This window comes from Scyliorhinus canicula, chromosome 18 (assembly GCF_902713615.1).
Source record: "Scyliorhinus canicula chromosome 18, sScyCan1.1, whole genome shotgun sequence".
Classification (NCBI taxonomy): Eukaryota; Metazoa; Chordata; class Chondrichthyes; order Carcharhiniformes; family Scyliorhinidae; genus Scyliorhinus; species Scyliorhinus canicula.
Genome location: NC_052163.1, coordinates 100,492,257 through 100,509,470, shown reverse-complemented (window position 1 = coordinate 100,509,470; position 17,214 = coordinate 100,492,257). Strand labels below are relative to the sequence as shown.

The 17,214-nt window shown below is 46.5% G+C and overlaps 1 protein-coding gene across 2 annotated transcripts in view; it reads left to right on the top strand.

Annotated features, from left to right (window-relative positions):
* The window catches only part of LOC119953496 (neurturin-like), a 130,377-nt gene extending 114,359 nt beyond the window's left edge, over positions 1-16,018 (top strand). For both annotated transcript variants that reach the window (XM_038777838.1, XM_038777839.1), the window contains exon 3: positions 12,989-16,018. In XM_038777838.1, the coding sequence (XP_038633766.1) occupies positions 12,989-13,437 (449 nt within the window). In that variant the 3' untranslated portion in view covers positions 13,438-16,018. The remainder of the gene's footprint in view (positions 1-12,988) is intronic.
* The last annotated feature ends 1,196 nt before the right edge of the window (positions 16,019-17,214 follow it).

Here is a 17,214-nt window from a genome sequence, read left to right as displayed (position 1 = left end):
GAATATCTTTTTCTTAGATACGGGGTCCAAAATTGTTTAGTGTTCCAGGTGCAGTCTAACTAGTGCCTTGTATAGTTTTAGCAGGACTTGCCTATTTTTATACTCCATTCCCTTTGAAATAAAGGCCAACATTACATCTGGCTTCCCTATTAACTGCCATTTTGTTTGCCTAGTAAGTAGACAACTGCTTTTGATGCTGTGTAAATAGTGAGGGAATATGTGAAATGTGTTCAAATATCGAGATTACACGTTTGTAAAAAAAAAAAATTGACCATGAGCGAAGTGCAGATGAGAATAATTGAGAAGTGGTATGCGAGCGGTGAAGCAAGGAGACCCCCAATTATGAAAATTTGAACTCAATTTTTGCACTGATCCGTAAGGATGGTTGGAACGTATAGGTCAGCACTAAACACAGACAAACACCTTTCTTCATTTCCAGTTAATGAATCATTGAATTGTACAGCACAGAAGGGAGCTATTATCTCTGAAACATGTGTGCCTGTTCCAGATCAGAAAGAGTCACCCCTTACCCTTCCTTTAAACTCTTCCCTTTTCTTATTTTTTAAATATTGGCTATTTGTACTACTATCCATTTCCCTGCTGGAAGTTATGGTGGATTCAGTATCCACCAAAGTTTCTGGTTGGACATTCCAGGTGTTAACCAGCCTCAGCGTCAAGATAGTTTTGGCCAAGCTCTACCTGCTTTCTACTCTGCTGAATGTTAAATTTTGCTGTCTAACTCCTGACTCATCGCCAAGTTTCTCTCAATTAATCATAGCAACTCCTCTCACAATTTTGAATGTCCCCATCAGTTCTTCATTTAATTCTCTATTCTTCTGTATTTGCTTCGACAGATTTGCCATTACCTCTTTGCTTTTGTACTTTTTATCCCTACTTTTAGATACCATATATGTTTTAACAGCTTCATCAAACTTTTCTCCAACTTTCTAAAGATTGATATTCCTGAACACCCAAATCCTCACGCTCTTTGCATTATCAATGGTGACCACACTAGAGAAAAAAGTGATTGGGCACAACATGCTCTGGAATATCCGCTGTAGATGGCTACGTTCAGTACAAATTAAAGTTTTTTTCTTTTCCATTTTGGAGTTTTATGTTTAGTGTACTCTTCACCTTTTACACTAACTGATCATGAAAGAATATAGCACAACCTTGTAAATTAACTTTGTTTTTAATAGATTTTGCACAAAGCCAAGCAGCTACACACACCAAACTCCACTCCCCGATTCTCAGCTCAAGGAGAACCAAGTGCTTTCCTTCACGGTCGATCACCTAAGCCGCAACAGAAGCAACGTTGTGTGCTCCGGTCCGCCGTACGCTGTGGCGGTTATTCCAGCCGGCACACCTCTTGCTCTGTGCCCTGTCGGCATGCAGTGTCAGAGTGCAAGGACAGGGAGTAGCTGAAGAAATCAACCAGAGGTCTTCACAATCTTCAAAAATGTAACAAACTGTGTGTATTGCCCAATGTGGCATTTGCAGCCAGCTCACATCATATAATGAAAAACATTTGAGTCTGTTCCTGAGTTCTGTGTGACAGTTCTCCTGATTAGTGCTCACTCGTGCCCTCTCCTTTACATGAGGTGAACTGTACTTCAATGCTTTATTATAGCGTAAACAGTGTTATACTGAGCACTAAGTGCCTCCAACAGAGTGGTTCATTCGTTGCCATAAGTATTTGTTAGAATTATATGCCAATGCCACGATATAAAATATGGGTTTAATGTTCTTAACATTCAGTCAGATGCTTGAAATCTTCTGATCGTTTACATTTTGATACAGATCTCTGTGTAAGAATCTTAAAAAACCAGGAACAAGAAGAGGTGAGAGACCAGGTACAATCTGACTTTTATCATGAATTCTAGCTTGTTTATTTCACCTCTTAAGGAACTGTTATGCAAAATCTTTCCCTCAATCCCCAAACATAGTCATACCTGACAATCCATAAACTCAGAAAAACTACTGAAGATCTGCCAAACTGTTGACAAATCAGAAGACAAATTGAAAGCCAGCCCTGAATAAAGGCCTATGATCGAGGTCACTACTGAATAAATTAAATTCCTTTTTATTATATTAGATGTCAGGATGGATATGGAGTGTCTTTGTTATAACCCTCACGAGACCCACAGGGACGACCCCCCCGGGAACCTCGTGGAGTACGAGCTCCGCTGCTGAGGGGTGGAGGCCCATCAACGGGATAGTGAATTCAGGATCTTAAAATCCGGCCCAGGTTGAGCTGAGCTGCAGAGTAGTCCCGACCGGGACTGTTGCTTGCAAATACTTTACTTTTGGTAATAAACCATTCATTTGACTCTCCTTTCCGGACTCCTCTGTGACTATTAAATTGGCGATGAGGATAAGATGGAACTACAATTGCCGCCGCTAACTATTTGGAGCACAGCCATCTCTCTTGATGAAGGAATAATGTTTGCACTATTTTGAAAATGCCAGTCTTTCAGACTCGATACATTTGATGCGGGGACTGGACTCAGTACGCAGAGCGTATGCGCTTTTTATTAAAGGTGAATGCGATCATTGGGGATGATCGGCAGACGGTAATTCTTTGGACCGCCTGTGGGTTCCCCACTTTGAGCATCATAAAGAGCCTGATGTACCCCACGGCCGCAGACTTCACAACGTTTGAAGAGCCAGTGGCACTTGTGGCAAATTATTGTACAAAGGTACTGATTTAAAATGTCCAAGAGGACTCCAGGGGAGTTGGTTACCAGGTTGTTGGTGTGATTGCGTAAATCGGCAAAAATTTTGCGTGTATGGACCATCCCTATACGAGATACTATGGGACCGCCTTGTATGCAGAGTAAATAATATGGTGACCCAGAGGAAATTGCTGGCTGAGCCGTTGCTGAAACTAAAAAAAGGCCGTGAGAGCTCCCTCTTACGGGAGAGTCTAGCAACTCCAGAGGTTGTCAGGGATGGAGGTAAACAGCGCAAGACGCCCCCCTCCCCCATTCTGCTGCCCAGTGCCTCCTAGGACTGGGACCCCCAGAACCTTACCCTGGCCTAAACACCGTCGGAATCAACCTCGTTGGTCAAGGGGCCACTACTCCCAGGCTGGACACCTCCCTGGGATCAATGGTGGGTGATCCAAGGTGATGAGGCACTTGTAGCCGGCAAAATAGTAGGATAGGAAACCACAGGAGAGCCAGCAAACCTGCCGCCCTTCCCGAGGGAGACACCAGCCCAGAGCCTCAACCCTCGACTTAGAACAACCTGATAATGAAGAATGTGTGGAATTGATTTGCATTGCCACGCCATGAGGTGCCCTGTCAGGATTCCCGTCCAGGTGAACGGTCACCTGTTAGCAATGGAATTGGATGTGGGGACCGCAGTTTCGGTAATTGGGAGGCTGACCTTCGAGAGAATCAGGACTGGAGGTCAACAGTTGAGTTTGCGGGTCACTGAAGCAAGGTTCGCGACCTACATGGAGGAACCCTTAGTCATAGTGGGCACAATGATGACCCCGGTAACCTACGGGCCGCATCCATTAGGCTGCCATTAATAATAATGAAGGGCCCAGGACTGAGTCTGCTGGGCCGTGACTGGCTACAATGCCGCTAGTTCAACTGGCAACAGATCTTCCAGATGGTCACCGGAGGACTTTACGAAATACTGGGAAGTACGCTGATGTCTTCCAGGAATGCAAAAGTAAGTGAGCTGTGGCCAAGATATGTGTGGTCTCTGAGGCCCAGCCAAAGTATTTCTGGGCTCCCCCCACTCCCCTATGCACTGCTGGCGAAAGGCGAGGACGAACTCGACCAATTCCAAGGCCTCGGGATCATCCGGCCTGTACGGTTTGCTGATTGGGCAGCGTTGGTAGTCCTGGTACTAAAACTTGACAAAAACTGTACGCCTGTGAGATGATAAGTTTAAAAAAAAAAAAAAATATTTCATTATAATACAGTAAAATCACATCACATAACAAATACACAGTGATTCAGCGCTGATCATCAATAAGGCCCCCCGCCTGGACAGATACCCAATGCCACGGATAGAAGACCTGTATGAGACGTTAGCTGGAGGTGATTCCTCTTCCAGGCTCGACATGAGCCACGCCTATCTCCAGCTGGAGCTGGACACCGATTCCAGGAATTAAGCAGCACAGGGCCTCTATGAATACACAAGATGGCCATTTGGAGTGCCATTGGCTTGCGCAATGTTTCAGCGCATTATGGAGTACACCCTGAGAGGGATACCACATATGGCGGTCTACTAGGATGTCATCCTGATCACCGGAGCCATGGAATGGGTGCGCTTGAGCAACCTGGCGGAAATCCTCTGCCAGTTTCCCGACAGGCGTCCGCCTCAAGAGGGGAAAGTGCGTTTTCTACGCCAATTTAATTACATACTCGGGGTATTGTGTGGATTGGGACAAACTACACCCGGTAGGGAGAATATCTGGGCGATCAGGCAATCCCCCACTCTGAAGCACCAAGAATGGCCGTAGAGAGCACCTCAGGAGGAAGCTTTTGCCAAGGAAAGCAGCAGCCAATGAATTATTAACACATTGCAACCCCTCCAAGTCTCTCTTGATGACATGCGATGCCTGACCTTATGGAATTGGAGCTGTATTAGCCCATAGAATGGCTGACTAAAGAGAAAGGCCAATAGCATTCACATTAAGGACATTGGCCACAGCAGAGTGCAATTATGCCCAGATCATAAAAGAAGGGCTGGCTGTTGTATTCTCAGTGAAGAAATTTCATCAGTACATGCATGGGCGTCGATTCACCATTGCGACGGACCATTTCTACAGCTTTTTAAAGAGGACAAGGCGACCCCGCCAATGGCATCCCCCCTCAATTCAGTGATGGGCCCTATTGCTAGCAGCATAAGAGTACACCTTCGAGCATCTCCCAGGCACGCAAATTGTGAATGCGGATACGCTGAGCAGGCTACCACTGCCGGCACCCTCCCCCACCCTTCTCCACTGAGAGCCGATAAAGTTGTTTCAACATTTTACTTTATGGACATCTTGCCGGTCACTGCTGCTCAGCTACGCAACTGGACTCAAAAAGACTCTGTATTGGTGACAGTACACCACATCGCCTTACACAAGGTACTGAACAACTGTGGGCCCTTGAAGCCAAAATGATTGAGCTCAGCGTGGAAGATGGCATTCTTCTGTGGGGGATTGCATTGTGGTCCCGCACCAGGACAGAGCCGCCATCTTTCAGTACCTGCACGAGGGCCACCCAGGGGTGTTGAAAATGAAGATGCTAGCTCGCTATGTGCGGTGGCCCGGCCTGGGTGGTGTAATCGAACGACAGGCGCAACAATGCACCACATGCCAGGAATAGCAGAGGCTCCCGCCATCCACCTCGCGGCATCCTTGGGAATGGCCAGGCCGGATTTGGGTCATTTTGCTGACCTTTCCAAGGGTCAATATTTCTACTTATGGTTAACACCCATTCCAAGTGGTTGGAGGTCCACTTGGAGAAACTACAGCACTCCTTCAGTACCCATGCATTCCGGAGGTGCTGGTCACAGACAATGGCACCCCTTCAGTTGCAACGTGTTTGAGCCGTTTATGAAGATAAAACAGGATGCGGCACATCTGCAGGGCCCTGTATCACCCTTCCTCGAACGGGCTGGCTGAGCGAGCAGTGTAGACCATAAAGAAAGTAATTAAGAAACAGACCACAGGGTTCGTGGAGATGCGACGAGCAAGATTTTTGTTCAAACATCAAACCATGCCGCAAAGCGCGACTGCCGTAATTCCCACAGAACTGTTGATGGGCTGGAGGTTCAGGACCCATCTCAGTCTCGTATTCACTGACATTGGCGGGAAAGTACAACTTGATTAGGACTTGCAGAGTTGAGGCCAAGGCAGGCGGACACGGACCAGGAGTTTCAAATCAGTGGACACGGTGTATGTACGAAATCTCAGATCGTTGCCCAATGGATTCCATGGAGAGTGGTACAGCAGAACAGCCCAGTTACATACCAGGTGAAGATACAAGAACAGACAGTGCAGAAGCACCTTCACCACCTCTGGAGCAGGGGGCCGTGTTTGGCCATGCCTCACCAAAGGAACTGTCTCCCAGCCACGTCGCCGTGGCACACGAGGGCCTGGGGGCGTCATCCCCTGGGGGCCCCAACAATGAGATGTGAGACGTGGTAGACCCACCTGGCCCACCTCCCAAAGTTGCTGGCCCAATCAGAGGGTGACAGCCTTGGCAATGTCACCTTAAGAGCTGGCCAACTGCTGAGACTGCAAGTTGAAGGAGAGGGTGCCTCATAAAAGAGGGAAGGCTATTTTTATCTGCAAGCCCAGGCCAGGTTTAATGGTGAAGTAGGGGTGGGAGACGGTAAAGGGCCTGTTAAATGGCAGAGGGCCCCTCTGTGGGCCACGCTGTGGGCCACGGAGCAGCCACAGAGGAAGATCCCCTATCCTGTAGTTTACATCGCAATCTCCTCACTTGGCAGTGGTTAAGTATCAGAGAGGGGGGAGGGGAGGGGGGATTGGGCACAATTGCCACAATTGGCCTTGGCGCTGCCATTCTCACAGCTGATAAGGCAGGAAGAAGAGGTTGAGTCCCATCCCAAGGCCTTCCCCCACCATTTTACCAGCTCTGCCACCTCCCACCCTGATGGTAACATTCAGTCCACAATAGCCTCTCATATAACACATAAAAATAAATAATTGCAATAGAACTGAGTTGAATTTGTCATTACTGGTATTGACACAGCAGTCTTTGAGGGCAAGAGGACGAAATGGTTGAACTTTAACTTAAGGAGGAAAAAGCATTAAGAGGTTAATAAATAATGGTGTTGGTGGACCAAGTGCGCTTTGAAAAATTGTCAGCAGTCTCCATCATCCTTACCCTCATCCCTCCGGCTCAAGATCCTGTTCACAAAACCTGCACCCTATTCACGTCCCCAAGTTTTAAAGATGGGGGGATAATTTTGACGATATGCAAAATTGTTGTTGTGCTGTATATTAGACATCATCTCCCCATTTTTGTTTCATTTATAGTCCTCTTCTACCGCGCCAAATCAATCTTCTCATTTCTTCCTCAGTTCCCGCACTGTTATGCGTATCAGAATGATACAAATTGACTTGAGTGCTGATTTCCCAGCACAATGATTTGGAGGCGGTGAAGCTGCCAGTTCCTACCTGGTGCTACACCAGGGTGGTGCAGTGTGCTATTCCCCCTCCCCTGCCCCGAACAGCAGCAGCGGGTAGGAACTGAGAGTAGCACTGGATTGTCAGCAGCTGATCTCGAAACCTTGGAAAAGCAGAGAGCTGGCATTGCTGAATGTAAGTGCTGTTTATATTGTGTGGAAAGTCTCCCTTCCTCGATGGTGTAAAATGTAGCTTTGCACAGGAGGTGGAAAAACTCCTATTGTTAGAGTTATAAATGGGTTCCATAAATCTGCAGGAATGCCACTACAGGACCCTCTGCCTGGGAGCCTACATTATTGTCCCCAGGAAATGTTAGAAAAAGCCTGGACTGGGCCTATCTGGGTCCAAGCCTAGTTTGTAGTCCACCTGCCACATTACAATGGGCGTGTCGAATGTAGGGCTGCTACCCCGCTGGTAGCAATGTTACAATGTTGAGTTCATGCCCTCAAGCATGGACATTACAGGCCTGCAATTAAATGACAAGTGAAAATATTAGGCTGTCTCTGCCCATCATTTGTTCACATCCAAAAATATTTGCTTGATTTAAAAATTGCCGACGTTAACTCTGTAAATGTTTTGCAGCAAGTGAAAAGCTGATTTACGATGAAATGTATCCTGTCCCATCTGGGCAGGAATGGCATGTTTAACCATGAACATGTATTCACCATGTGCCATTTTCTTCTTTTACAGACGTGCCAGCCCTCCGACCAGCAAGCATCACCGCAGCATTATCACCACAACTTTGAAGCAGGCACCAGCCCAGATATATGTGCACTGAAGGGATTTTGGCGATTTCAACGAAGCACAGAATGGGCCACTTCTCCTGATCCGAGAAGGAAAAGTGGCCGTCGGGTTGCCAACGATAATTAAATCTATTCCTGGAGGTTTCATCACATGACTTGCCCCATGCTGTTTCCATCAGTCAGCTGGCACATCCAGCCTTGTGCCTGACGTGCCCTCCTACACCGATTGGAAAGTGAAAAGATTCATTACCCAATTGGATGATGCTTGCCTGTCAGCCAAACAGCATTCCCCAATCTGCACATTAAAAGGACTTAATTGGCTTCTAGTGGGTGCCCCTCTTGCCCGCTCCGAAGAACTAATTGAGAATAAAACAGTAGATCAGAGCAGCTCATTCCAAATATTTATTTTAGCCACTTACCTGGTTTCAGCCTGATAGGCAGGGTTTAAATTAACCCTCAAGTTAAGCAAAGTTCACAGACAATTACTTGTAAACCACACTACAAATTAATTGGGGTGCTATTTTAACCATGACTGACTAGGTGATATTGATACAGCCAACTATGTTATGTCTCTCCCAGTTTTCATCTCCACTAACTTATGGAAGTACAGTACTGTTGGTTCCTCTTGCCTCGAGACGTGATTGCAGGTGGCAATGCAATTTAGCAATGGTGTCGCTGGTGTAGGACAGGCTTGTCCAACCGTTACTCTTGGGGGGGGAGGGACATATTTCCATCTTCTTCTCGCTCAAGGGATTGATGAACAAACTCGATTTGGCACAAAATAGTTTCAAAATAAAGCTGAAGTATGAAGTAAAGAAACAACTTGCTGAGCAAAAATAAAGCAATGTCAAAGCAATTAATTGATAATTAAAGAGTAATTAAAAAGATCACCATTAAGAATGTGAGAAGGACAGAATCTGTATGTCTGGCTAAATCGCAGCACAAGTGGATAGCACTGTGGCTTCACAGCGCCAGGGTCCGAGGTTCGATTCCCCGCTGGGTCACTCTCTGTGGGGAGTCTGCACGGTCTCCCCGTGTCTGCGTTGGTTTCCTCCAGTTTCCTCTCACAGTCCAAAGACGTGCAGGTTAGGTGGATTGGCCATGATAAATTTCCCTTAGTGACCAAAAAATGTTGGGAGGGGTTGTTGGGTTCCGGGGATGGGGTGGAAGTGAGGGCTTAAGTGGGTTGGTGCAGACTAGATGGGGCGAATGGCTTCATTCTGTACTGTATGTTCTATGTTCTTGATGCTCACTGCCCATTACCCGCCGTGTGAGTCAATGTGATGGTGTATGGGGGTGAGAATGATTTGGAATCCTGGGACTGCGAGTGAGCCAGACATTACACACCTCCTACATGTGGTCAGTCATCTCACGCCCAGGCCAGGGTGGGTATTTCCTTCCACCTGGCCCGGTCCTGCATGGAGCATTTCCCCCACCCAGCCCAGAAGAGTATCTCCTTCCCCCACCTGGCCAGTCCCATCATGGAACGAGTTTTTCCCTCCCCAACACAGCCCAGAGCGAGTCCCCCACGCCAACCCAGCCTGGCCTGGAGGGAGTTGCTCCCTCCCCCCTACCCGGCACATGGAAGTCTCTCTCTCTCGCTCTCTTCCCAATACCCCTGTTTCCGGAACCCACTCGCTGCTGCCAGTGTTGCTCTTTCTCCTGTCACAGTCTGCTTCACTCCCATATTTGCTGCCAGAAAGCCCAAGTCAATCAGCAGCAAATGCAGGAGAGAATTTGCCTATCATTGGAGGAGCAGTTTCTTTAAGAATCATCCACTGCCCTTACTGGCTTTTTGGCAACTACCTGCAAGGGGGGTCAAATATAGGATGAGCCTGGTGTAGAATGATTCCTGAAATGATACGCCTCAGTAAAGCTGAGGTGGCTCCATGACATGTAGTAGCAATGCTGCCTGGGGATAGTGATGAATCCTGGTAGATCTCTCGGGCTATAGGTCTCTATAGTCTCCAGCGCAATAACCATGATCATAATGAATGGTGGAGCAGGCTCAAAGAGCTGAATGGCCTCTTCATACTCCTATTTTCTATATTTCCTCCTATTGTCTCTGAGCTACTTGACCTTCCTAACATTTGCAGCAATGCCAGATCTCCTGCTGCACCCGTCATGCTTTGTGGGCTGAAACAGCTGATCGATGGAGCTCTGCCCTGTCAACCGCTGTCCAGTTAATAACTTTTTTTATATGGGTAACTATGAAGACCCAGGAGGCCCTTGTAGGTGAATAAACACGAGCTTATTGTAAACATAGAAAACAGCCGCCACAGCAGCGTGCGCACAATTAATAATAATCATTTTTATTATTGTCGCAAGTAGGCTTACATTAACACTGCAATCAAGTCCCCCAGTTGCCACACTCCGGTGCCTGTTCGGGTACACAGAGGGAGAATTTAGAAAGTCCAAATCATCTAACAAGCACGTCTTGAGGGACTTGTGGGAGAAAACCGGAGTGCCCAGCAGAAAGGCATGCAGACATGGGGAGAATGTGCGGACTCCACACAGACAGTGACCCAAGCGGGAATTGAACCTGGGACCCTGGCGCTGTAAAGCAACAGTGCTACCACTGTGCTACCGTGTCCCGATTAGTCCCCATCGGGACTACCAGAATGCTGATTCCTGTCCAGGCCGGCTTTTACATAGTTCTGTAACCAGCCCCAGCTGGTCAGGCCTCTGCTTATGTGCGGGGGAAGCTCATATTCCATGAGTCCCACAGGGAGATCGATTCAGGTATGCCCGAGGGCCTGATGACGGTTATGACAGTAACATTACATGATGTGTTGTTAAAAACAAGTAAATTTTGTGTTTTGTGAGCAATGTGCTCAAGTAAATTTGCACAACCTCATTCATTGTTGCTAAATGATATAAGCTAAAGGTGAGCATCATGGCTCCACATTTCCTCTGAGGCTAGGTCAGGTTGAAAAATCAGTAGAAGAGGGCCAGGAAGTCAAGGAAATCAAATGCTACCCAGAAACACTGAGACACTGTCCCACAAATATCACTCAGGGGGTTTCCCCCCCGGTGCTGGGTAGAAGTTCCATCTACCCTGTTAATCCGATGAGCAGGTGGCAATACTGGCATCACTTGACAGAATTTCCACTCCTGGGAATTTTCCTTTAACTGAGCCATTTGGATCCAGGGGATGTACAAAAATCCAGATCCACGGAGCAATGAATGTAGGACCCACAGCCTTTCCAGCACCTGGAGTTGCTTTGCAAAACTTTTTAAATGTACCTTTTAAATGAGAAGACAATTAGTTACGATCTGTCCTTTGAAACCAACCAAGCCTGCCAATGGCACCATTCCGCCATCACATATTCCTCTCCCACATCCCCACCACTCGCCCAGTGCATGCCAGATAGCTGCCCACGCAGACATAGGCGTGCTCTGATTTATTTAAATTATGTGACTCTATGAGGACCACAAGTACTCTGGTAGCATCCGAGTCAGCGACAGAATGAGATTGAGGATTTATCCCCCCCCCCACCCCAGGTGTAATGTCTGGATCTGGTATGTCTCTCTTGGGACCATGAATTGGATTCAATTTGAATTGGTTTTTGGAGCAGGCAAGGAGCTGGATTAGGGGTTTGCCCCTGTCCACACTCTGAGCTCTGGCTTTGTAACTCTGATAAAGTAATGGAAAAAAATTGGCCAAATGCTGAACCTGAAAATTATTATATCTGTAAATGTACTCGGTATATGCACTATTTCGAATTTTCGGAAGGTTTTCGATCTCGCGGTGTCTGCATCTGATTTTATACAGGGAGAGGAGGAAATGTTGCAAAACCCGTCATTCCAGGAATAGTAGAGAAGGTCCGAGGCAGTTTGAAGCTGCTTCTCACACCCTCTGATTGCCCTGCTCTAATGTACCAGAGCCTGGCTACATTTCCACATTCAGCTCCATTTGTACGGCCTGGTCTTGACTGCCCTGAATCGACTGAGGAAAGTTGTGCACAGCTGCAGGTCTGAAAGACCACTTGGTCCTGCTATTGGCTTCTCTCTGTCTTACCTCCTTCCAGCTGCTTCTGGTTCTTTAAGAGTCGCAATGTACGGAAACATTTCTAATGGAATTAAAGACTTTCTTTCAAAGGCTCCAATGAGTGCTTACATTTGTGAGTCAGTTTGTGTGTGCCCACCTCCTGCTCCTAATAGTTCTTGTTTTAACTATTTAAGTTTGTTCAAAATGTGGTCGTGAAAGCAGTTTATTGAGGTTGTGGCAAAAACTGAATGGGCCAAAGTGCAGAAATTAATTAGATTTAGAATGCAGGAATACAGCGGAGCCCTCCACCATCTGGAGGGTTCAGGCTGAAGAGAGTATCTGGAACTCTGAAATGATTGTAACTCTTGATGGTTGAGCACAGCGCACAAATTGTGGGACAATACTCAAGCACCGTTTCAGTAAGACAACATGCTTTCTGATCATAGAATCCCTACAGTGCAGAAGGAGGCCATTCGGCCCATCGAATCTGCACTGACCCTCTGAAAGAGCACCCTGTCTAGGCCCAATCCCCCTCCCTAACCCCATAACCCTACCTAGGCGCAATCTAGCATGGCCAATCTACCTAGCCTGCACATCTTTGGACTGTGGGGGGAAACCAGAGCACCCTGATGCTGTAATATCCAATCTTATGAAAGAAAGAATGGCAGTATAACACAACAAGCGCTCAAATAAAACGGAGCACTGAGGTGATACTTAAAGCTTGTCTTTGAAAACCCCAGTGGTCCTGACAGCAAGTGATGGAAAGTCAGAGCTGCACTGAAAGCACTGAGGGTGTCTTGAACTCGTGATGGAATATCTGCAGTATCGTTGGGCTTTGTAGTGACATCCATGAACAGCTGCTCCAATTGTATATACAAATAAATGATACCTCATTGCAAAACCGAATGCCACCACACAGGTCAGGTGGGGTATAACTGGCATCTGATGTGATACTGCCTGCTTTGCATTTGCATATAACCCAAATTTCTATCCCTCCAATGTTGGGTACACAACATTCAATAAGATGGGCAGTTTAGTGATGAAGGTTAATCTTACTATTCTGTAATCATTTAACTTCTTTGTTTTCAGATAAGAGCATATTTAAAACCCACACAGATGAAGAAGCCAAGGAGCTGGTCAGAACCTTGATTCAAAGGTATAGAAGATCACCCGATTCGAAGCGCAAGGCTCGGACTCACTCGCGAATGACTTTAAGAAGTAAAAGAGCAAAATCAAGAGCGACCAGTGGGTGCACCATGAAGGAGATTAATGTGACTGTCAGTGATCTGGGGTTTGCCCATGTCTCAGAGGAGGTTGTGCGCTTCAGATACTGTGCCGGGTCCTGCGACGCAGAAGAGAAAAACTATGACCTGACTCTGAAAGCCTTGAGAAATTCAAAGCGAATTAAAAAGGAGAAGGTCAGGGCTCGGCCATGCTGCCGGCCCACACTTTATGACGATGATGTGTCTTTCCTGGATGATAACTTCCGTTATTATACACTTCGACAGCTATCGGCAAAGGAATGTGGCTGCGTTTGAGGGGCCCGACCACACAAAGCGAATACTTTTATGTCTCCTCGCAGTGAACAAGAGCCTTTGGACCTACGTTGCCCGGCTGTGATCCCTGGCCAGGAGTATGGTTTCTTGGCGGGATGTCAACAGGAGGAGATGGGTCAGGATCATCCATCTCCATCCCTACCGAGGCTAAGGGTTACAGTGCATCAAGAAGCAACAGGCTTATCAAAGAGCTTGTCAGCAAATTTATGTTTGCCATACCATGTGGCCTTTATGTTTCCAAGAGTGCTATAAAGCCCAGCTCTGTGGCCAGCCTTGTGTCAAGTGGGAACGTGGGTTTCTGTTTTGCAGTTGTACTTTTCACCAGATTCAATTGATTCTACAATACAGGACGGTAATCCCAGGGTCACGGTCTGTGCAGCAGGAATATGCTTTTAATGACTTCACCCGACCCCCACCCCCTAATATATTTATATATATATAATATAGATATATTATATATAATGAAAAAACAGAAGGATGAAACCACAATTCTCATTTAACTGAACAATGATGCAGAACCTATAGACTACGGCTTCCCTGGACTTGCTGGGAAGAGTTTTAATGCTCTTAGTTGGTCTGTGACAGAGCGAGCAGACTGACTGATGCTGATAAGCAGGCACCTGTAAATCATAATGACCTGAATCCCGTCAGGTTTTGAGGATGAAATCGAACAAATCATTAAAGGATTGTACTGGGTTGCAGTGGCACTGTTGCATTGCTAATCATCTAATTCCCTTCTAAAATGACCAAACCAAAGTCGATTAACATTCAATGATTGTAGGGTGTGAAATTCCACCCAGTCAATCTCGACAGGTTGAAATTCAGAAATCAGCAATGCTACCTGACGAGACAATGAGTCAGATTATTTATATGCTCACAATATGAGACAAAAGCAGTGTATATATACAACAGTTACCTTCATTTTCCTTTTCTTTCGTTCACTGTGTCACCCCTCAGTCTCACTGCCTATGTTGGTTCCATTGCCCATTCTCTCTGCCTCCCCCTCATTTCTGTCCAGTCATTCCATATGTTGGCTCAATCACCCCAATGTTTCCATGGGCTGATATCATCCAGTGGGATTTTAATAATGGAGCTAATTATTTCTTTGTTCTTGGGATGCGAGTTTGTTTATTGCCCATCCCTAATTACCCTTGACAAGATGGTGATAAGCCACCTTCTTGAACAACTGCAGTTTGTGTGCTTATGAGATTCTTTTGTCCTCTCTTTTAATGAAGGCTTTCGAGGGTTGCTGCTACATTAGAACACCAGGCAAACCAATTTGATGTCAATATTGATATTCAACATTAATGTCACATCGGGTGATTTCAATCCAGCCATTTTATGCTGATGAAGATGGCATTTGGCAGCTAGCTGTTCTCCCATTTGGCAGGGGAGTGAGGAAGGAAAGCTTCCTGGACCTTTGCTAGAATTTATGAGATTCACATCCAGTCTGCATTTTTCATTGAAACTGCACATTACATCAGACTGACAACACAGGTTCCTTCACACTTTAATATTAATGCAGGTTATTTGTGCTATTGTTCACATGTAATACTGTTATCCTTGATTTTCTGTACCTGCTGCAGCCTAGGGTACCAGCACCTAGTCCCCACTTCCACCAATGTTGGTATCAATATTCCTCACATGTTGCTTATAAAAACCTGTACAACTGACACTGTTCCCATCGTTGATGTGGCTCTGGGAATATCCATACCACTGCTGCTACAATTGTGTTGCCAACAGTTCTGATTTAAACATTGTTCCTTAAGACAAACTGTCACAAATGAAAGGGACAAATGGTCCACAGAAGGATGATCATAAACAGACTTAAGAGTAGGCTTGCTCTAGATGTTCTTAGACACGCCATTATCATTGCATCATACACAACCAGGGTGACCGAAGGTGAACGAGATGGATCTTGGCCAGTTCTTGTCTGGCAATTCTGGTGCAACAGCAGGCCCGTGGGTGGACTTATTCTGCCATGGGGCAAAGGTCACAGGATTGGTATGTAACCCCGGTGGTTTGACCTACGAGTCCCAACTCCTAACTGTTTCCCAGGATGGTCAACAACTTGACAAAGCCTGTGCCAACAGCCCCTTTTATTAAATCAGATTCCATCTTAACTTCTAAAAAGAGCACTGTGGGAGTCCTAAGTTCATAACATTTTATTAAAATATAATACAAAATTAACAAATTTAGTGTAGTGCTCCATTGATTATGTAATATTCTTAATTTATCTGCCCTGATTAACTGGAAGTGCTGCAGTTTTCTTCATCTGATCCTAGGCTTTAATATTTTTATCTCTAATCAGGCTTTGGCTCATGAGGTTTTGTCACCAAAGAATCTCCCTGCCCCCCGCCGCCCTCTACCTGCCTTTACTGCATCCCCCCTCCCAAAATAGTTACTCTCAAAATAGTAGAGCGAATAATTATGGGAAGGGTTGGAATTGGATCATTTGTGTTGAATGAATGTTTCAATGTAAATATGATGTGGAGATGCCGGCGTTGGACTGGGGTGAGCACAGTAAGATGTCTTACAACACCAGGTTAAAGTCCAACAGGTTTGTTTCAAACACTAGCTTTCGGAGCACTGCTCCTTCCTCATGTGAATGAAGAGGTATGCTCCAGAAACATATATATAGACAAAGTCAAAGATGCCAGACAATGCTTAGAATGTGAGCATTTGCAGGAAATTAAGTCTTTACAGATCCAAAGATAGGGATAACCCCAGGTTAAAAAGGTGTGAATTATCTCAAGCTAGGACAGTTGGTAGGATTTTGCAAGCCCAGGCCAGATGGCGGGGGTTGAATGTAATGCGACTTGAATCCTAGGTCCCGGTTGAGGCCGCACTCATGTGTGCGGAACTTGGCTATAAGTTTCTGCTCGGCGGTTCTGCGTTGTCGCGCATCCTGAAGGCTGCCTTGGAGAACGCTTACCCGGAGATCAGAGGCTGAATGCCTTTACTGCTGAAGTGTTCCCTGACTGGAAGGGAACATTCCTGCCTGGTGATTGTCGTGCGATGTCCGTTCATTCGTTGTCGCAGTGTCTGCAAGGTCTTGCCAATGTACCACGCTTTGGGACATCCTTTCCTGCAGCGTGTGAGGTAGACAACGTTGGCCAAGTCGCACGAGTATGTACTGCATACCTGGTGGGTGGTGTTCTCACATGTAATGGTGGTATCCATGTCAATAACCTGGCACGTCTTGCAGAGATTGCCATGGCAGGGTTGTGTGGTGTTGTGGTCGCAAAAACTACCCAGCCTTCAGAACATCGACCACGACACCACAACCCTGCCATGGCAATCTCTGCAAGACGCGCCAGTTCACCGACATGGATACCACCATTACATGTGAGAACACCACCCACCAGGTACATGGTACATACTCGGGTGACTCGGCCAACGTTGTCTATCTCATACGCTGCAGGAAAGGATGTCCCAAAGCGTGATACATTGGCAAGACCATGCAGACGCTGCGACAACGAATGAATGGACATCGCATGACACTCACCAGGCAGGAATGTTCCCTTCCAGTCAGGGAACACTTCAGCAGTCAAAGGCATTCAGCCTCTGATCTCCGGGTAAGCGTTCTCCAAGGCGGCCTTCAGGATGCGCGACAACGCAGAATCGCCGAGCAGAAACCTATAGCCAAGTTCCGCACACATGAGTGCGGCCTCAACCGGGACCTTAGATTCATGTCACATTACATTCATCCCCCACCATCTGGCCTGGGCTTGCGAAGTCCTACCAACTGTCCTGGCT